General features: G+C 36.0%; 1 protein-coding gene across 2 annotated transcripts; it reads right to left on the reverse strand.

Moving 5' to 3' along the window:
* Window positions 1-740: 740 nt before the first annotated feature.
* On the reverse strand, window positions 741-16,904 carry LOC122031851 (protein odr-4 homolog). 2 transcript variants are annotated; one of them, XM_042591036.1, is made up of 11 exons: window positions 16,499-16,904; window positions 16,165-16,395; window positions 15,970-16,068; window positions 12,710-12,798; window positions 11,220-11,336; window positions 4,734-4,851; window positions 4,056-4,140; window positions 3,837-3,976; window positions 2,585-2,709; window positions 1,567-1,663; window positions 741-1,386 (listed from the first exon to the last, which is right to left on the reverse strand). In XM_042591036.1, exons 1-11 carry the CDS (start codon window positions 16,577-16,579, stop codon window positions 1,081-1,083), a joined length of 1,488 nt encoding a protein of 495 aa, XP_042446970.1. In that variant the 5' UTR covers window positions 16,580-16,904; the 3' UTR covers window positions 741-1,080. The 2 variants fall into 2 exon arrangements, with proteins under 2 accessions (XP_042446970.1, XP_042446971.1); XM_042591037.1 differs by having other exon boundaries at window positions 3,837-3,946; window positions 16,499-16,899.
* Window positions 16,905-17,158: the final 254 nt, after the last annotated feature.

Raw genomic sequence — 17,158 nt, forward strand, 5'->3', positions numbered from 1 at the left:
AATTGCAGTGGTTATTTCCAAAAGAATAATTAAAGAATGAGAGTAAAATAATTTTTTACTAGAAATAGAAGTTTATAGATAAAAAAAAGGTAAAATTGAAAGGGTGTTCCAAATTAAAAAAAAACATCATATTAGTTTTTTTTAAAAAAAAAAATCAAATGGTTGTCCCTATATGATTTTATTTCAAAAATACCTTTATATTTAATGTTACAGTATAAATTACCGAATAATTTTTATAATATGTAACAACTATATGCTAACTTCTATACTTTGGATCTATTATGTTTATTTGAAATGTAAATGAGTTTATGGAGTCTGCATATTTATTTTATTTATTGAAATGTTACTTTAATTAAATTCACTCAAAAAAAGTAAAAGTAAAAGCAAAATGATATAAAATCATCATTATATAAATTAACAAATAGCTTATCCATCGTGGTAAAATAATATTTATTTAAACTATAATAAATATTATAGAATCATCATTATTTGTTTTGCTCGTTTTACTATTTTAACTAAATTATCATTAAAAAAATAAATTAAAATATATAAAATTATTATTGTAAAAATCAACTGTTAACTTTTACATGACCGAATGGTCAAATAATATATTGATATTTTTGGATAATCATGTTAAATGAGACTCCCATTTAACCTTAATTGGGAATGAGACATCATTTGACGATTTTGCAAATTATGAACGGCCATTTAATTTTTGTATAAAAAAAAATCCATTCCACTTGAAATCAAAACAAAATTTTTATTCAAAACTCAGGAAAAGACAAGGAATTTTCCCTAGAAATGAAAAGAGAAGAAAGAACTTTCCCTAGAAATTGTTCACATAGGAAATTTTCCTCATTTGCCCTGAATTTTTTTTCACCCTCCAACAAAGAATATTTTCGAAACAAAGTTTAATCTCTCATGTTTACATCTCTCTTTTCATGTTCAAGAAGATACATAAAGCTAGATCACACAACATTCTGCTAAAAAAAAGTTACATTGACAAAGCTAATGACCTCAATCTGATGAACTTATCTCATTTGCATCTTAAAAATGCTAACCCATCGAATATTGATCCAGTTAACTAGGAGTATTCACTGGTCCAAAGACTCCGATAGCCCATCCAACCACAAGAGCTGACACGAGCACAAGAATAGCTAAAAGAAAGTAGAAATTGCTGGTTTGTGATCGTGCAGTTTGGACTGCCTTGGTTGGGTGCTGTTTTCTGCATTCAACAGCAGGAGATGGAGATGGTAAATGTTCATGTGCAACATGCCAGAATGATCTGGCAATCATGTCGCTTGGTGTAGTTTCAAGATCAACCACTGTTGAGACCTCGATTGGGGCTTCCATTGCCATCATCTCTTTGCAGTGATCTTTTATATCCTGAACATCGACGAACAATGAGATAATCATTAATTACCAGAATAAACATAGTTGCTGAAATGAGATCTAAGAGGTAGGAAATTAACAAAGTAGATTTCTTGCAAAGGTTGATTGAAAACAACGATGCCTGTGACAAAAATGACCGTAGACTGAAATAAAATGAACTTGGATTAAAGATACCTCAGAAGTCTCTGATGCCTGTAGATAATCGCATATGAATAGGCCATCCAACCAGGGAACAAGTACTCGTCTTGGAAAAGTTACGGAACATGGTTTCCTGTCAGAAAATAAAATGCAATATATCAATTAGATTTCAGAAGGACGCTAGAGAGTTTTATAGTATGTATGATGTTATGAACATTCTCATCTTTTGAAGCAAAAATAAAGATTAGAAGGTTCACTTCTAAATGAACTTTCTCATCTTTTTTTTTTTTTTTTGCTCCAAAAGATGATAAAGTTCATTTAGAAGAAAACCAACCTAGTCAGGATTTCTATGATTTCAATGTTAAAATGAGACCCCTCGAATGGCAATATACTCAAATATGAATGTAAGATAGGCGATGTCAAAAAACAAAGGAAATTAAAAGTCAGAGGAGGTAGTATAATTGAAGAGCTGTGTTTGGAATGACGTGTTTGGCACCCTGAAAAATCAAATAGACACTTAAACCAAGCTAAGCACTTTGGTGGAAGAGCTGTGTTTGGAATGATGATGCCTTAGTGGAATCCTATTCACAGTAACGTGATTAAATCAAACAAATATAAGGAGAGGAATTCGGAGGTCACCGGAAACAGTGTTACTGACGGTATAATATTAAAATTCTAGAAATTCAGATCAAAGACTTTGATTCTAGTACAAATTTGCACACAAAGAGTAAACAGGAAAATCAAAACACTAAGATGTCCAAACTTGAATATTAGAAATTCTTAAGTTGTTAAAAAAAAAAAAGCTATTTGTTAAAAGAAATCCTCCAATGTTTTAGTTGGACAAGTATTATACATTGGGAATACATGAGTTTTCTTGTATATTTCATATCTTCAGCATGGCCTAACAGAAATCCGTAATTGCCATATCAAACCCATGGATATGGCTTAGAAGAAAGTCAACCATAGCTCAGCATTTGACAATCAGTTTGGAATATAGGAAAGAATCACATATTGATTCGTATGAATGCTTTTCATGGTAAAGTAGAGAGTCAACCTTAGCTCATCCAAAGTAAGTTGATGGATAGGCTTCTCTGCTCCAGCATTAGTCGACAAAGCACCTTCTTCTGCCTCATCAGCAATCATTTCCAATCTACTCCTTAGTGTGGAAGTTATATCACACTGACATAAGAAAGCCACATAAGTTTTTCATGGCACAGACTTAAGCATGACACCAGAATAGAATGACTAATAAGTTCAACTTATAAGTGGTAATTTCAGTTGCAGAAAAAGACAAGTAAACATATAAGATCCACAAAAATGCATAGAGGCCTTAAGGAATAGAATTGCACCCAGGGCGTAGTGTAGATGATGGGCGTATGACATCTCTGGCGTAATGGTCAGGGGTCGATTCTCAGGAACTAATGACCTGGGATTTACCCCACCATGCGCCTAACACCTGTATCTGTATTTACCTCCCTCCATATCCGTAGAGCCGACAGGCCCGACACTGGGGGCCGCTAATGTAGTGGATTTACATTTTCTTATGGAATAGAATATTTGAGCTGATAGTAGAATAACAATAACAGAGATATATTAAGTTTTCATCAAACATATTATTATTTAGGTAAGAAAAAACCACTCACTGAATTGAGCAGTAACTTATGCAGAGTTACTTAGTCAAACTCTTAAACAAACAACACCAAAAACTTACTTAAAAGCATTCAACATTGTGCACATACACAATGTAAAAGATCTTTACTTCTGTCTCCCTACCTCAAATATGAACCATGTTTCCAGTAAGTAGTCTTTTAAAATAAGAAAGACAGACATTCAAGACTAGCATTCTATTATTGATTCTACAATTAATCAAGCTCTACACCAAGAAAGAAGTCAAGATAAACCAACTTTCATCATATTGCACAAAGTTTCAACCATGGCTGTGTAAACAGAAGTTGCTAATGATATTAAATATGTGCTTAAACATAAACCACCAGAAGCATTTCATCCAAATTAATAGTCTGAGTTTAAGGAAATCAGAGAAAATTATAAAAAAAGGAAAAATGTGTTGATGGAATAACTGTGCCCTGAATGGTCTCAATGTGAGCTATGGTACCAATATAAACAGGGGAACAGACCTTTCTTACTCTTCTGAACATGGAATACAATATGTACGGACCAACTAAATTAACAAACCATTGCTGTTTTTCTCATCTCAGGAACCATATAGAAGAAGCCATAAGAAAAATGACACCCTGCATAGTTTCTTGGCTTGACACAAATTTCAAGCTAAAAAACACATGAAGTACCTTTAAGTCTGATATAGCTTGCAAAAAAGGTTCTCTCGGAGCCAGGTATGCAAAAGCAACAACCGAACCATTGAAGGAAACTAGGCCTGCCATCTCCTCTGAGCTGAATTCTTTATATGATGAAATTCCACAGTTATAGTCTATTTCAAATCATAACAGAAAAATGAAATACTAGAGGGAAGTAGTAAGGCATTCTCTTTCAAAAAAAGGCAAACACACCTCCACTAGACATAGTTTTGTTGAAAGGAACGAGGAACTCAACGTCATGCGTGCTTTTTGACAATAGTTGTAGGTCCTCAGTCACCTAGACAATAGAAGGAAAAGGAAGAGAATTATACACATGTGAAGATGGGAGCATAACTAATTAATTAATACGACATTGATTGGAAGATGTTTTTTTATCAACTTCACAATCATTTTATTCGTATCTGTGCTAATTGTGGACAAAAGACCATAAATATATTCCCGGAAAGTGGAAACGGATTCAGAATTCAGTACTCTGTGGAAGAAAGGCTAAAACTAACCTTGAAGTTAATTAATTACCGGAAACTTTTAGAAAATAGCTAGCAGGAAAACAATAAACATGTTTTGGGTTTCAAGTTCACACAGAACAGACTGATAGTGATGGATTCAGTCAATTCAATCTTTCCTTTATTCAGATATGGAGAAGACTGGAGGCCGTAAACAATTCCATTCTACAATGAATCATTTCCCATATCTTATATAGTTCTTCAATGTTTTTATTGGAACAAAAAATAAATAAAAGATAAAAAAACAAAACATAAAATTGTCCTAATGCAGAAAACTGAAGCCATAAACCTAAGCAATGATAGCTAATCACAGTTCATTTACAGAAAAATAAATATGCAAAACATTATCATCATAAAAAAGAATTACCATATGACCATTTATCAAAAATTTGGCACATTGTAAATCTTTCGAAAGATTAGTAATTCCTTTGTATATTATGTCCTTCAGAGTTACCCTTAAAGTACCATCTTGATAAATAGGTAATCTGCAATATAGAATCATGACAACATAGTCAAAGATATGGAAAAAAAAACATTAACATTCATTTGTGGTGTGCCATGGTTAAATATAGTGCCAGTATAAATCAACTTCATTAGTAAAGTAAAGCTCAAGTAAATTTGCAGCCACAAGCCATCTTCATAAGTGCAGAAACACACTTTCCACCACTGAGATCCCAAGAATTGTGCATTAAAATAAAATTTGAGGGTGAATAGATGGCGACCTTTCTTTTCAATTCTTGTTATGATAAGCTCAAACAAAATGTTAAAAATAGGGGTGCAGGTGTTGATCAATATCAAAATGTGAAATGTTCAACACAAATAAAAGAGAATTTACCATGATAGTTTGAGGCATGGTTTAAAATCTAGAGTCGTATCGGAGTTTCAATCTATGACAAGAACAATACAATTTTGGTATTGTATTGTGTGTTAATACCCCAAGGTAGTTTTAATGTGATCAACTAAGTCAGGTTAGGTCCTGTTGTTATTTAAGTGTGTAGGAACTTAGGAGCACAGGAAGTCGAGCGAAAGACACAGCTAGCGAGAAGGACGGCATGGGAGAGAGCCGACAAGCTCGATGCGTCCGAGGAACGAGATGCTACGGAAGAGTACGTGGGCAGACGAGATGGAGGCGCGCGGCGTTTCCGAGGAATGAGAAGCCGAAGCGGAAGATTGCTCGAAGGTCGGAAGTTGGGTTCGGGTGAACCCTATTCCGGATGACCAAGATCACCCAAGCGAACGGAGCCGGAGACCCGGACCAATGCAAGCAGAATCGGAGTGGAAGACCCAGACTAAAAAGTCAACTAGAAGTTGACTTTCTGGCCCGGGCGCTCGGAACCTAAATTTATCCAAAACGTAACGTGGCGTGTTGCGTTGCAATAGGGATAAAGTTCTATCCCCTTGGAGGCGCCTGGAACTCTTCCAGGCGCCTCGACCAGGGCTATAAATACAGTCTTGGTCCAAATGGTTCAGAACAACACTTGTAAACGCTTGTAGTTTGTTCTACTACTTGTTTGTGAGTCGTCAACGCTGTAAGAGGCTTCTTCGCCTAAAGGAGACTTTGATAGTGAGCCTCTAACTTCCTTGGATTAACAACCTTCCCGGTTGTAACCAAGTAAACCTCGTTGTGCCTCTTCTTTTAGTTTCTTATTTATTTTATGCAAGTATTAGTTTAATTAAGCTATAACGTTCGAAGAAGGTCCGTGTTATTTTTGCAGGACTATTCACCCCCCTCTAGTCGGCCGCCAAGGGGTTTATAAGTGGTATTAGAGCGGGTTCGCTTCAGGAGGACTAACCACCGAACGAAGCACTCAAGATGGCCAGACCGAGTATCAACCCACCAAAGTTCGAGGGAAAATTCGCGAACTGGAAAAAAAAAGATAGAGGTATTTTTTAAAACAGATTCTGAATTATTAATAATTATGAAATATGGTTTTGTAACCCCGAAAGATAAAGAAAAATATCAGTAGACGAAGAAGGAACAAGCCGACTTCGTGGCAAACGTCAAAACAAAATTTCATCTGCTTAGCGTTTTACCACCTCAAAAAGTCAACCGTATCGGAGCCTACGAGTCAACCAAGGAGCTCTGGGAGAAATTCCTGGAACTACACGAAGGCAAAACTAGCGAGACGGGACTTGCTCTGGAACTAGATCAACAACCTCCGATTAGAAGGCGAAACTGTCACACACCTCCACTCAAGAATCAAGGAACACATCACCGGACTCACGAATCTCAGAGAAAAGGTAAGCAACCGAGATTTGCTAAGCTACACGCTTAACGCATTTCCTAGAACTACTGAATATGCATCATTAGTAGATGCTTATTATATATCTAAGGATCTAGAATCAAGTACTTTAGAAGAAATATTTAAATTTTTGAAGTCCATGAAACGAGATGTGCAGATCTGAAGAAAGAGCCAAAGCACAGTATTGCCTTAAAGGCAAAGATGGACGAACGAGATTCTGAATCTTCTCTCGAGGACGATGAAATGACATTTATGGTAAGTAGATTTAAAAAATTATTTAAATCTAAAAGATTTAATCAAGTGCAAGGTACAAAAAGAAAAAGAAAGGTAAAGTGCTACCACTACAATGAAGAAGGGAACGTGAAAGATAACTGCCCAAAATTGAAGAACAAGGACCAGGACAAGGAAAAGAACAAGAAGGCAGCCGAGAACAAGTATAAAACTCTAAAGGCGACATGTCGTCCGAATCAGAAGTCGAAGCAATCGCCGAACTTGTGCTAGTGGCAAGTCACCAAAAAGACGAAGACGAAGCAGGCTTGTCCGAAATGAGCATCGAGAACATCGATAAAGGAGGAGCGACATCGGAAGAAAGCAGCACTTCAGGGGGAGCTTCAGATTGCGGGATCGACAAAGTAAATCAGGTACGGTCTCTTCCTTCTCCTTCTGACAAGTCATTTAAGTTTATAAAACTATTATCGAAAAGTTAATGTAAGTTAGAAAAAGAAAATAAAGAGTTAAAATCAACCTTAGCTGTCGATTAGAAGATCTCGACAAAATTAAAATTGAAAATGGAAAACTGAAAATAGAAATAGAGGATCTTGAAAATTTGAAAATTGAGAATGTAAATTTAAAGGATCAAATAGAAAATTTAAAAAATTCTGCACGTTTAAATTTGTCTGCTTCAAATTTCAGGAACTATAAAGGTTAAATTGGCAATTTAGATATTACAAGGGGAAAATTAGAAAATTATCTAGAAAATATATTCCTCGAAATTTTTTAATTAATCCAGTAAGAAGGAACCTATATTAGGTTCCAAAAATATGCTTAAGTTAATTGTTTTTTTTTGGGCTTTTAGAGATATAGTTAAATATTTAATTTCTTTAAAAAGCTTTGTCTAGAAAGTGGTTATTCCAATATCCAAGAAGGTCTAGTGTCTCGCCACAGCCTGGAAGTCAATTACTGAAATAAAATATTTAATTGACTAACTGTAAAGCATTTAATCAATTTAACTTATGCTTTAAATAGTTTGTCAAAATTTCTGTTAGAAAAATTATGATCGTTTAAATTTATTTAACAAAAATCATATTTATAAGAGTTATTTTAGCAAATTTACTTTTTTTCTATGAAACTTTATATAAACAATTCGTTAAAAATTTTCTATGAATTAGTTATCCAAATACAAACTTTTAAAAATCTGTTTAAAATTCAACTTTTTTTGAAAATTTTTCTGATTTTTTCTTAGACTTTAATTTTAGATTTTCCAAAGTCATTTTAAAAGTACCCTATTTATGTGATCAAAGGGGGAGAAGGAAAGATTAAGTCTAGGGGGATGATAATTTAATTTTTTTACACATTATTGAGTTACAAATTTATTACCTTGTTATTATTTCTTTATATTTGTTTACCCTAACTTAACTTGTGTTGCACATAAAAATGGAGAGATTGTTAGTACCCCAAGATAGTTTTGATGTGATCAACCAAGTCAAGTTAGGTCATGTTGGTATTTAACCCTGGAGGCGCCTGGAATCCTTCCAGCCCTGGTCCAAATAGTTCAGAACAACACTTGTAAACACTTTTAGTTTGTTCCACTACTTGTTTGTGAGCCATCAACGCTGTAAGAGGCTTCTCCATGTGAAGGAGACTTTGATAATGAGCTTCAACTTCCTTGGATTAACAATCTCACCTTGTTGTGCCTCTTCTTTTTAATTTCTTATTTATTTTATGCAAGTGCTAGTTTAATTAAGCTATAACGTTCGAGGAAGGTTTGTGTTATTTTTGCAGGGCTATTCACCCCTCTAGCCAGCCGCCAAGGGGCCTACATTGTGTCTTGCCGATATGAATTCAATAATTTTTTAATATAAAATATAATAATAAAAAATAAAAAATTTAACATAAATATTTAAAATATTTTTTTTAATAAAAAGGGATCAAAGGACTCCCACATGGTAAATAAATAAATAAATAAATTATTATATATTTTTAGAATTAAAATAAATTATATATATTAATACATCTAAATATATTAAATTAATGTGATAATTTTATTAGACTTTAATTAAGCCTATTTAGATTATCTCAATCACAACGAAGAGTTGATTAAAATTATTAATATAAGTTTTATTTTTATTATTAAAATTTCTCAAACTCTCTCGCCTCGCCCCCTAACCCTACGCCTCCCCTCCCAGCGTCGCCTTCGCGGAGGTCACGGGCCTCGCATGTCGCCTCCGCGAAGGTCACGGCCGCCTCCATAAAGGTCGTAAACCTATGCGACACCTTCGCGGAGGTTGCCAGGCTCGCGGACCTACTCGATGCCTCCACGGAGGTTGCAGGGTTCGCACACCACCTCCGTAGAGGTCACGAGCCTCGTGTGCCGCCTCCCCGAAGGCCGAGTGTCTCGCACAATGCTTCCTCTACCTCATGTCGGGTGGAACGAAATGTTTTGCCCATTTTGACTAGCTCGGCAAATTTTAATCCATGGTATGAGGGGAGCTTTGCTTTTCGGTTACTTTTATGTATTCTATTAGTTTTTATTGTGGTCTATTAGTTTTTATTGTGGATAACTTAAACTAATTGTCAAACATTGAAGAGAGAAACATTGTCGAGACAATGAATCCTCCATTGTGATTAGGTTTAACCACCATGTTTTAATAGTTTGGCAATATAATTTAAGTTATACATTTGTGTTTAATTAGTTGCTTAAGTGTGCAAGACTTCTCATGTGAACTCAAGATTAAAATAATCAAGCTTGGATGATGATGGACTATATGGATTGAGTTTGGAGCCATGAGAAGCTTCAAACTCATAGATAGTCATCAAGCTTGAAGATGGAGCAATTGTTGTAATCTTGGATTTCCTTGAAGAAGATTGATTGTATCAATAAGATTTAGTTTATAGGTAGATTTTGTTACCTATGAGCTTCATCCTAAGCCCTTGAGTTGATAAGTTGTCTCTAGGTTTCATTTTGACCCTTAGTTATTGGGTGGCCTGAAACGGAGACCAATCTTTATACACCTTCATAATGAAGGTTGTTAACATAAACCTAATTCTGGCTATCAAAATCTTCATTCTCAAAATAAGTATCCACCAAAATTTAAAGTGTGTCAACACTGCAGTGAGACAACATGACATTTAAAATTTCAACAATCATATTTCAAATGTTGGTTGATGTAAGTGAGTTTTTGATTGACACAAGTGCTTAAAATGACCACTGGGGCTCCATTTAAAGGTCTCTTTTGGTGGATCATTTGGCACTAATGTCTGAAAGAAAATGTTTCTGATCATCCTCCATCATACTCAAGTTCCAAAAGGAACACCATGAAACTTAAGAAAGCATGTCAAAAAATTATCCTTGGATTTGATGCTCACTTGGCTAACACTCTTCCCATCTATGGATCCATCTTTATCTAGGCGTTAATCTTTAGGATGTCGTTGAGTTTTTGAGGGTGTATCCAGAGGATATTTAGAAGCTTTTCATTTGAATTTGATCACATGGTTCACTGGAAGCTTTCAAGCAATGACAAGGGTTCACCATAGGACAACCAAGGTAGTCACAAGAAACGAGCAAGAAGTGGGTGATTTGCTCGGGTAGAAAATATCTATGTGAGAGACGGGCTCCAACTCAAGGGTTTGTTCAACTAAGGAAAGTCTAATTGAGGATACTTCACCTTTGTAGCTCATCATATAATGAATTCTAGCATCATTTCATATTCATTGTCCCATTTAAGGAAGTAGCTTAATGAATTTAAAGGTGACATATCAGATGCATCACAAGTTGTGGATTTCAAGCAGAATCTTCAAACCATGTTATATCTTAAGGATAGTGTGTGTTTCATTTTTTTTAATTAATTTTGATTTTGATCGCATAATAACACCTATATTGATATGATCGCAAGAATTGAAAGAAAAGCTTGTCGCTTATTCACCCTCCTCGAGTTGAACCATTATCATTGTTCCAATAAATAGAGAACCATCATGCGTCAGCCTCTTCCTAAATGTCTTTGAGTTGCAGAGCTGTCAAATACAGCAAATTCAAGGAAAAACTCCACAAGAAATTGGAAGAGTTTGCACTGACAAGTTATGAAGGAAACATAACATTTTAAACATTTTCAAGATTACATGAAGTGGAATGAAAACCTAACACTATTTCTTGTAGCAATAGCGCCTAAGGTATATACTTCTAATATTGACAATGATCATAGGGATCAGATTGGAAATACTAAATGATCTGCCAAAACTCTCCACAAGGACCACAACCATGAAAAGCAAGCTATTCTTTTTTTTCAATGGAATAATAACATGTAAACGACTGTACATCAGAGTGTCCAGTAACTTGAAAGGAAGAATATCACTGGAAACATGTGCAAATGCATTATATTGCAACCAAAAAGTACCTTATGTCAAAATTGTAAGTGCATTTAAAAGCTTGAAGCGAGGCTATAAGCTTGCTCATCTTGAAGTCGCATGGATGCAAACTGCCTGCTGACACAGTACAGATTCGGCAGGACCACCTATGTAAATGTAAACAAAAGTGAATTGTTCAGCAAAATTAAATAGATGTAGAAACAAATCTAAATAATTTTTCATATTGCTTGGTTATCAAAAGTAATGACTACAAAGATTATGTGCATTATGGTGAATGTCTTGGGAAAAGGATAGCAATTGCTAGAAACAAGAAAGGAAACACAGAGAGATTTGACTGTCACAAAGAGAAAGCACAAGACAAACTTGAGTGTTTAAAATCATTTTTCAGCCCAGACCAACAGGAATATGGATACAGAAACAGGGCAATGTTTGTAATTATTCTAAAAAGAATCAGAAGTTTGCATTGTAAGACTGTTGAAAACCTCTACACTATAGCAAAAAGGTTCATTTTTTTTTTTTTGCAGAATTGTTATATTTTTTATTTCTTAAGTACAGAACTTTGTTAGATTATGCAAAGACTAGCTGATACAGTTACATTTTTGTTTCTCCTATTCTTTCAGAGCAGCATGAGCTGTATCAGAACCAATCATATAATGATAAGCATCAAAAATCAGTATGAATAGGATACTTTTTCATGCTTATAGTATACAAATATGCAACACCTTAAAGGGGGAAACAAGGATTAGTATTTTTCAATAATCACAGTTGAAACTTTAATACTTCTAAGATTCTATAATCATCATGCAGAGATCAGATTACCTAACTCTATCCTTGCCGAGTGTCAGATTTAAGAATGGAATTTATGTCAAACCATCCAACTTCTAACTATCATATAAAAGTTGTACTATAATTTAATTTTGTCTATCTCTGTCATTAAAAAACAATTCATAAACCAGCATACACAGGGTCAAGATGAGATGTGTTTATTATGAAGAGCAAGGAATTGCATAGCCATAGACATCAGAGTAATATATACCCAAAATCCACAATGTACTTAATGGATAGATATATAGCAAAAATTTATCACTCAATTCTTTACAAACTAGAAGTAACACTACCATGGCTTCTATTATGCATGTTTATCACTTTGTTTATTTATTTTCAAGATGCCATGAAATTCAAAAAGGCACATATGTGAATTATCATGGTGAGGTTACTTATGAACAGTTGGCCATCTATGTTGAAAATACACACTTAAGCGATTAGCTCATGGATGATCTGGGGTTGTACAAAAAAATTGCTACAAGCAAATTTGCTATCACTTCTAGGTGCAAGACCCCTAAAAAAAGTTTCCAATGTAATGAACTTCTAAGGAGGACTCATTAATGAACTCAGTTTTGCATAGAAATGATAAAAAAAAAAAAATTAGCACAAAAGAATAACAGGAGTAATTCCAGAATAATATTCAGTCAATCTTTCACAATATATTCAATAGACGAGAAGAAATGACGAGCTGCACCTTCTTGGGCTATAGGATACATGAATAAGCAATCTTTCGCCAAACTCACTGTCATGAAAAGGTGCAGCTTGTGCAACCCCTTTAACAGCCTGAAAAACAATTGTGATACATCAACTCAAGTTTGGTGTAAAGAAACAAATTGGATTTGGTAGCTAGAATGATATGCATCTAAAAGATCTGGAACTGAAAGTACCAAACCACAAGAAGCCATACTGTAGTACTCAATTAAGCATAAATGACTGCCAGAAACCTTCCACTCTAGAAAACAACTTTGTACAGTCCTTCAATTCCCCATAAGAAACCAAGATGGAAAAAAGGTGTTCCTATATTCCTAAGTCATCAAAAGAGAGTCTTTGAGTTTCATTCTTAATCTCTTGCCATACCTAGAAAGTTTTTGGAACTATAAGCTTTAATTTGTGGTTCAATTTGATTCATGTAATAACCCTTGATGGAAATTGGCTTTCATAACCAATAAATCCAGTAGAAATTATTGATTCATTAATGAATCAATCAATGGACCAAGGATCAAAAGTGAATCCATGTAGAGTTTTGGTCTTTAACACGGTATTAGTTAGGTATTATGCCGACATTTTAATGTATGGAGCAAATTGAAGGTTGAAAAAAAGAAGGGAATAAAAAAGAGAAAGATAAGCCAACTATATGCTTAATTTCAGATTTTATGTTCCATCTGGAATGGTACACTAATCTGGTATCAACAATAGCTAAAAACAAAAATTACATTAATTTATCTTAATTTATGGCATGCCAAGGTGCATCAAGTGTCAGCATAACACATTTTGACATGGTGGTAGAGATGTATGTGCCGAGTAGTATCAAGTTTTTCTAATTTATTGGAACGATAAATTTCAAACATGTTGCCTTTCAAACCATGCAATGGAAATGGACAATCTATTTCGCAAGTGGATCAACATAAAAGTAATTTTTCAACTAAATGAAAAATTAATGTCCAAAAAAATGAGTTAGTTGAGTGATGGAAACATCCAAGAATAAGTCATCAGTTAAGTCCGAGTTATCAGATGAGAGCACAAACTCAATACATGCAAGAAGTAAATCCAAGGGCATGCGAAAGTGCATGATCATGTAGAACACAAATAAATGGTTGTTAAACTCTTCAATGCAAGGATCGACTTTGGGGCCTAATCACCTAAATGGAAACTCAAATAACTACATGTTGGAGCTGATGAGATTGATGTGTTGATTGTGCAAACACAGTCCAAATGGACTTTTGCGTTGAATAGCTTGAGTGTTGGCCAATTTAGGGTGTTAACCAAACAAAGGTTAGCATGCCTTTAACCTTGGTTTTGGTATGCATGCATGAAGCACCAAGGGATGCTCCAGCTTGGTGGGAATGAATGATTGACCAAAAGGTCAATAATCTTTACCTTGCCATATTGCCATGTCGCAATGCATGTGTGAATTGTGCATTAAAAGAAATGCCACACATAATCCGAAACACCCAAGAGAGACACACTACCAATTTGTCTCTTAGTTGCACCCCTCCATTCTATAAATAGGCCTTCCCCCTTGCATTTTGATTCAGACAAAGCATTCAGGCAATCTCCTCTCTTGCGTTCTAAATCCTCTCTTCTCTCTTTCCAAAGGAGTTTTAAGTTCTTATAGGTTGGCAGAATGGTAGACTCCGGAGTGCTCCTATTTTGAGATAAAGGTTGTTGCACTTAAAAGACAATTGTTGATAAATTGTGAGCACCAGACAATATCTTCTTAAAGAGAGATGCCCAACTCTTACCTCGAGCTTATGATTATTTTCACAACATTCCCACATTGCTAGTTCACATTGAAGACAACTATAATGTGCTTTGACCAACTGAAAGAGTTGGTTAACCATTAAAAGGACTGTATTTTCTCCAACAACCATTGATTCCTCATAGCACGCAATAAATTTCACACATCAAGGGTTGTTTGCCCCAAGGTTTAAAATTTCGACCCATGTTGAGGTTTCGGTCCTGGACCGGAACGATACGATTTCGGTATCGTGCTGTGCCGATATAGTTTCGGTATTTTTAAATATAAAATATATTAATTAAAAACTAAAATATTTAACATAAATATTTAAAAAATAAACAAGATAAAAAATAATCTTTTAAAAAAAGGAAAAGATATGAAAATAGATAAATAAAAATTTTATTATAATTTTTAAATTAAAATAAATGAAATATAAAATTAATTAGATAATTTTATTAGGGTTTAATAAAGTCTCTTTAGATTATCTCCACTATAACTAGGAGTTGATTAAAAAAATTAACCTAAGTTTAATTTAAAAAAATCTGAAATCCGACACCACTCGCGAGCCCGCATGACTTCGGTGTTGTCGCAAGGTTGCACGACCAGCCATGGTCGTGGGGATTGCATGACTCCTTCGGCACGACCACGTTGGTCGTGCGACCCCTCTACAGTGAGCGCAGAGTCGCACGATGCCTCCATAGCGACAGCGGAAGGGTTATGCGACCTCTCCGCTACTGTTGCAGGGTCGAGCAACCCCTCTGTTGTGACCATGGGGTCGTGCAACACGTCGCATCTATCGTGGGTCTGGTGCCGGGGTCGTGTCGGTGCCGGTCGCCGAGCGGAACGAGATGTTTCGCCCATTTCGACCGTTTCGGCACGGCACTTTAAACCATGGGTTGCCCCTACTATTAGGTGTCAACTACATAGATTTCCCTCTATTTAGATCTATGCAATGATATATTTCCTCTATTTAGCTGTATGCAATGCTATATCACGAAAAATATACAAATCAATTAAGTCTTTTTAAAAAATATTGAATAGTATTTTCTATGATCTCCCTCTACCATTTACATCTTCCATTCTAATAGATTTAACTCTTTTAACAATACAATCTATCCACTAACAGTGTTCATATCATTGCAATTTAATTTTGTTTTTCTGATTTGATAATCTATTAGAGATACACATAATTGTGCTTAGATATTTGTCTCTTAAATTTTATATTTTATAATAACTTCACGCATCTATCTTACCATTCTCAATTCTGCTGTGTTAAACCTCTTTGTATGCGTCTCTTCCATTTTATCCTAACAAAAAAAGATAAAGAGGTGCGCTTTTGCTACTTAACCAAAAAGGATCTATCGTTGTTTTGTTTCCAGAAAAAAGGAGATAAAATAACCTAACTTCCTTGCTAACATAATCAAGCTGCCAAAAAAAAAGTATTACAACAGAATCAGAATAAAGCTATACATAAACCAAATCAAGACATATCGCACCTGAGCAAGCACAACAGGTGAAGTGGCCTTAAAACTCGCCTCAGAGGCCCATAAATAGATCCCAGCAACGCTCATTCCACCCAACAGCATTCTTGAAACCTGAGATGAGGTTGTTAAAAGAAGATGACGACAGAGAGTAAGAAAGTGTCAGGGGGGGTTGTACCCTAGCATCCAGAGCCAATGTTTCATCTTTACCTGCCTAGCGTGCTCAGCAACCCAATCAGCGTCGATGACGAGAGAAGCCGGCGCCTCGGAAGCCGGCTTCGCACCCTTCGATCCTTTCTTCCCATCTTTGCCAAAATTTCCGGAGACTTCACGTTTAAGTGAGCACGCAGGTCCTCCCCCATCGGTGGGCGGCGTGGGTATCAAATAGTATACAAATCCTCGGTCGGAATTGGCGCTCAGATTCCCGATCACAAGCCCAACCTGGAGGTAAAAAAAGGAAAAAAAAAAAAAAACCCCCGCCCAAATCCCGGTAAAACTAGAAACCTAAATCGTAAAATATGGTCTGGAGAATTACGAAACGTACCTCGGCGGAGACACCGGATTGGAACAGGCGATCCTCCGCCGCCTTCAACTGGGCTTCGTCACCGACCACAGTTTTCACCATCTCGAGATGCGGAGATCGAAGATCTCCAGAGGAATACAACTGAACCGATACATGAAACCCGGCTGAACCACTAAACCGGCCGTTCCATTGCACGGGCCACGGGGTACAAGTCCGGTTCGACCGCTTCCCTCGCTAATCCGCTCCTGCTGCCATGTTCCGCCCGCAATCCGTCATTCGTCTTCATCGCCGCTCCATTTCCACCTGGTGGCTGATGGCGCGCGCCTCTGCCGAAAACTCTCTCTCCCTCCCCCGCAATGTATGGAGACGCGAGTCCGCCTGACGCTGCCGCTTCCACCCCGCCAATTCCGTGACTTGCTCTCGTGGCATTGAACTCCCTGCAGACTTGATTGGTGATTGATCATAGCATATCCGAAAGCTGAACTGCCAGATTGATTCCACTCACCGCCATCATCTCCGACGCTCTTCGCTCGGTCAGGAGTACCTATGGCGACCAGGTCGGAGAGAACCGCCTCTAGTCTCGGCAGAAGAATACTGCGTCCACCCTGCAAAAAAAAAAAAAAAAAAAAAAAAAAAAAAAACGAAATCGCTAGCCACCACTTACCATGTCCTTATTTCTTG

The sequence above is a fragment of the Zingiber officinale genome, chromosome 11A (genome assembly GCF_018446385.1).
Source record: "Zingiber officinale cultivar Zhangliang chromosome 11A, Zo_v1.1, whole genome shotgun sequence".
In the NCBI taxonomy this organism is placed as follows: Eukaryota; Viridiplantae; Streptophyta; class Magnoliopsida; order Zingiberales; family Zingiberaceae; genus Zingiber; species Zingiber officinale.

Coding starts and splice junctions, on each gene's coding strand:
- LOC122031851 (XM_042591036.1), bottom strand. CDS start 16,579: ATGGTGAAAACTGTGGTCGGTGACGAAGCCCAGTTGAAGGCGGCGGAG. Junction 2,710..3,836: donor AAGCTATATCAGACTTAAAG/GTACTTCATGTG, acceptor TTCTTATGTCAG/TGTGATATAACTTCCACACT. Junction 1,387..1,566: donor AGGCATCAGAGACTTCTGAG/GTATCTTTAATC, acceptor GTCGATGTTCAG/GATATAAAAGATCACTGCAA.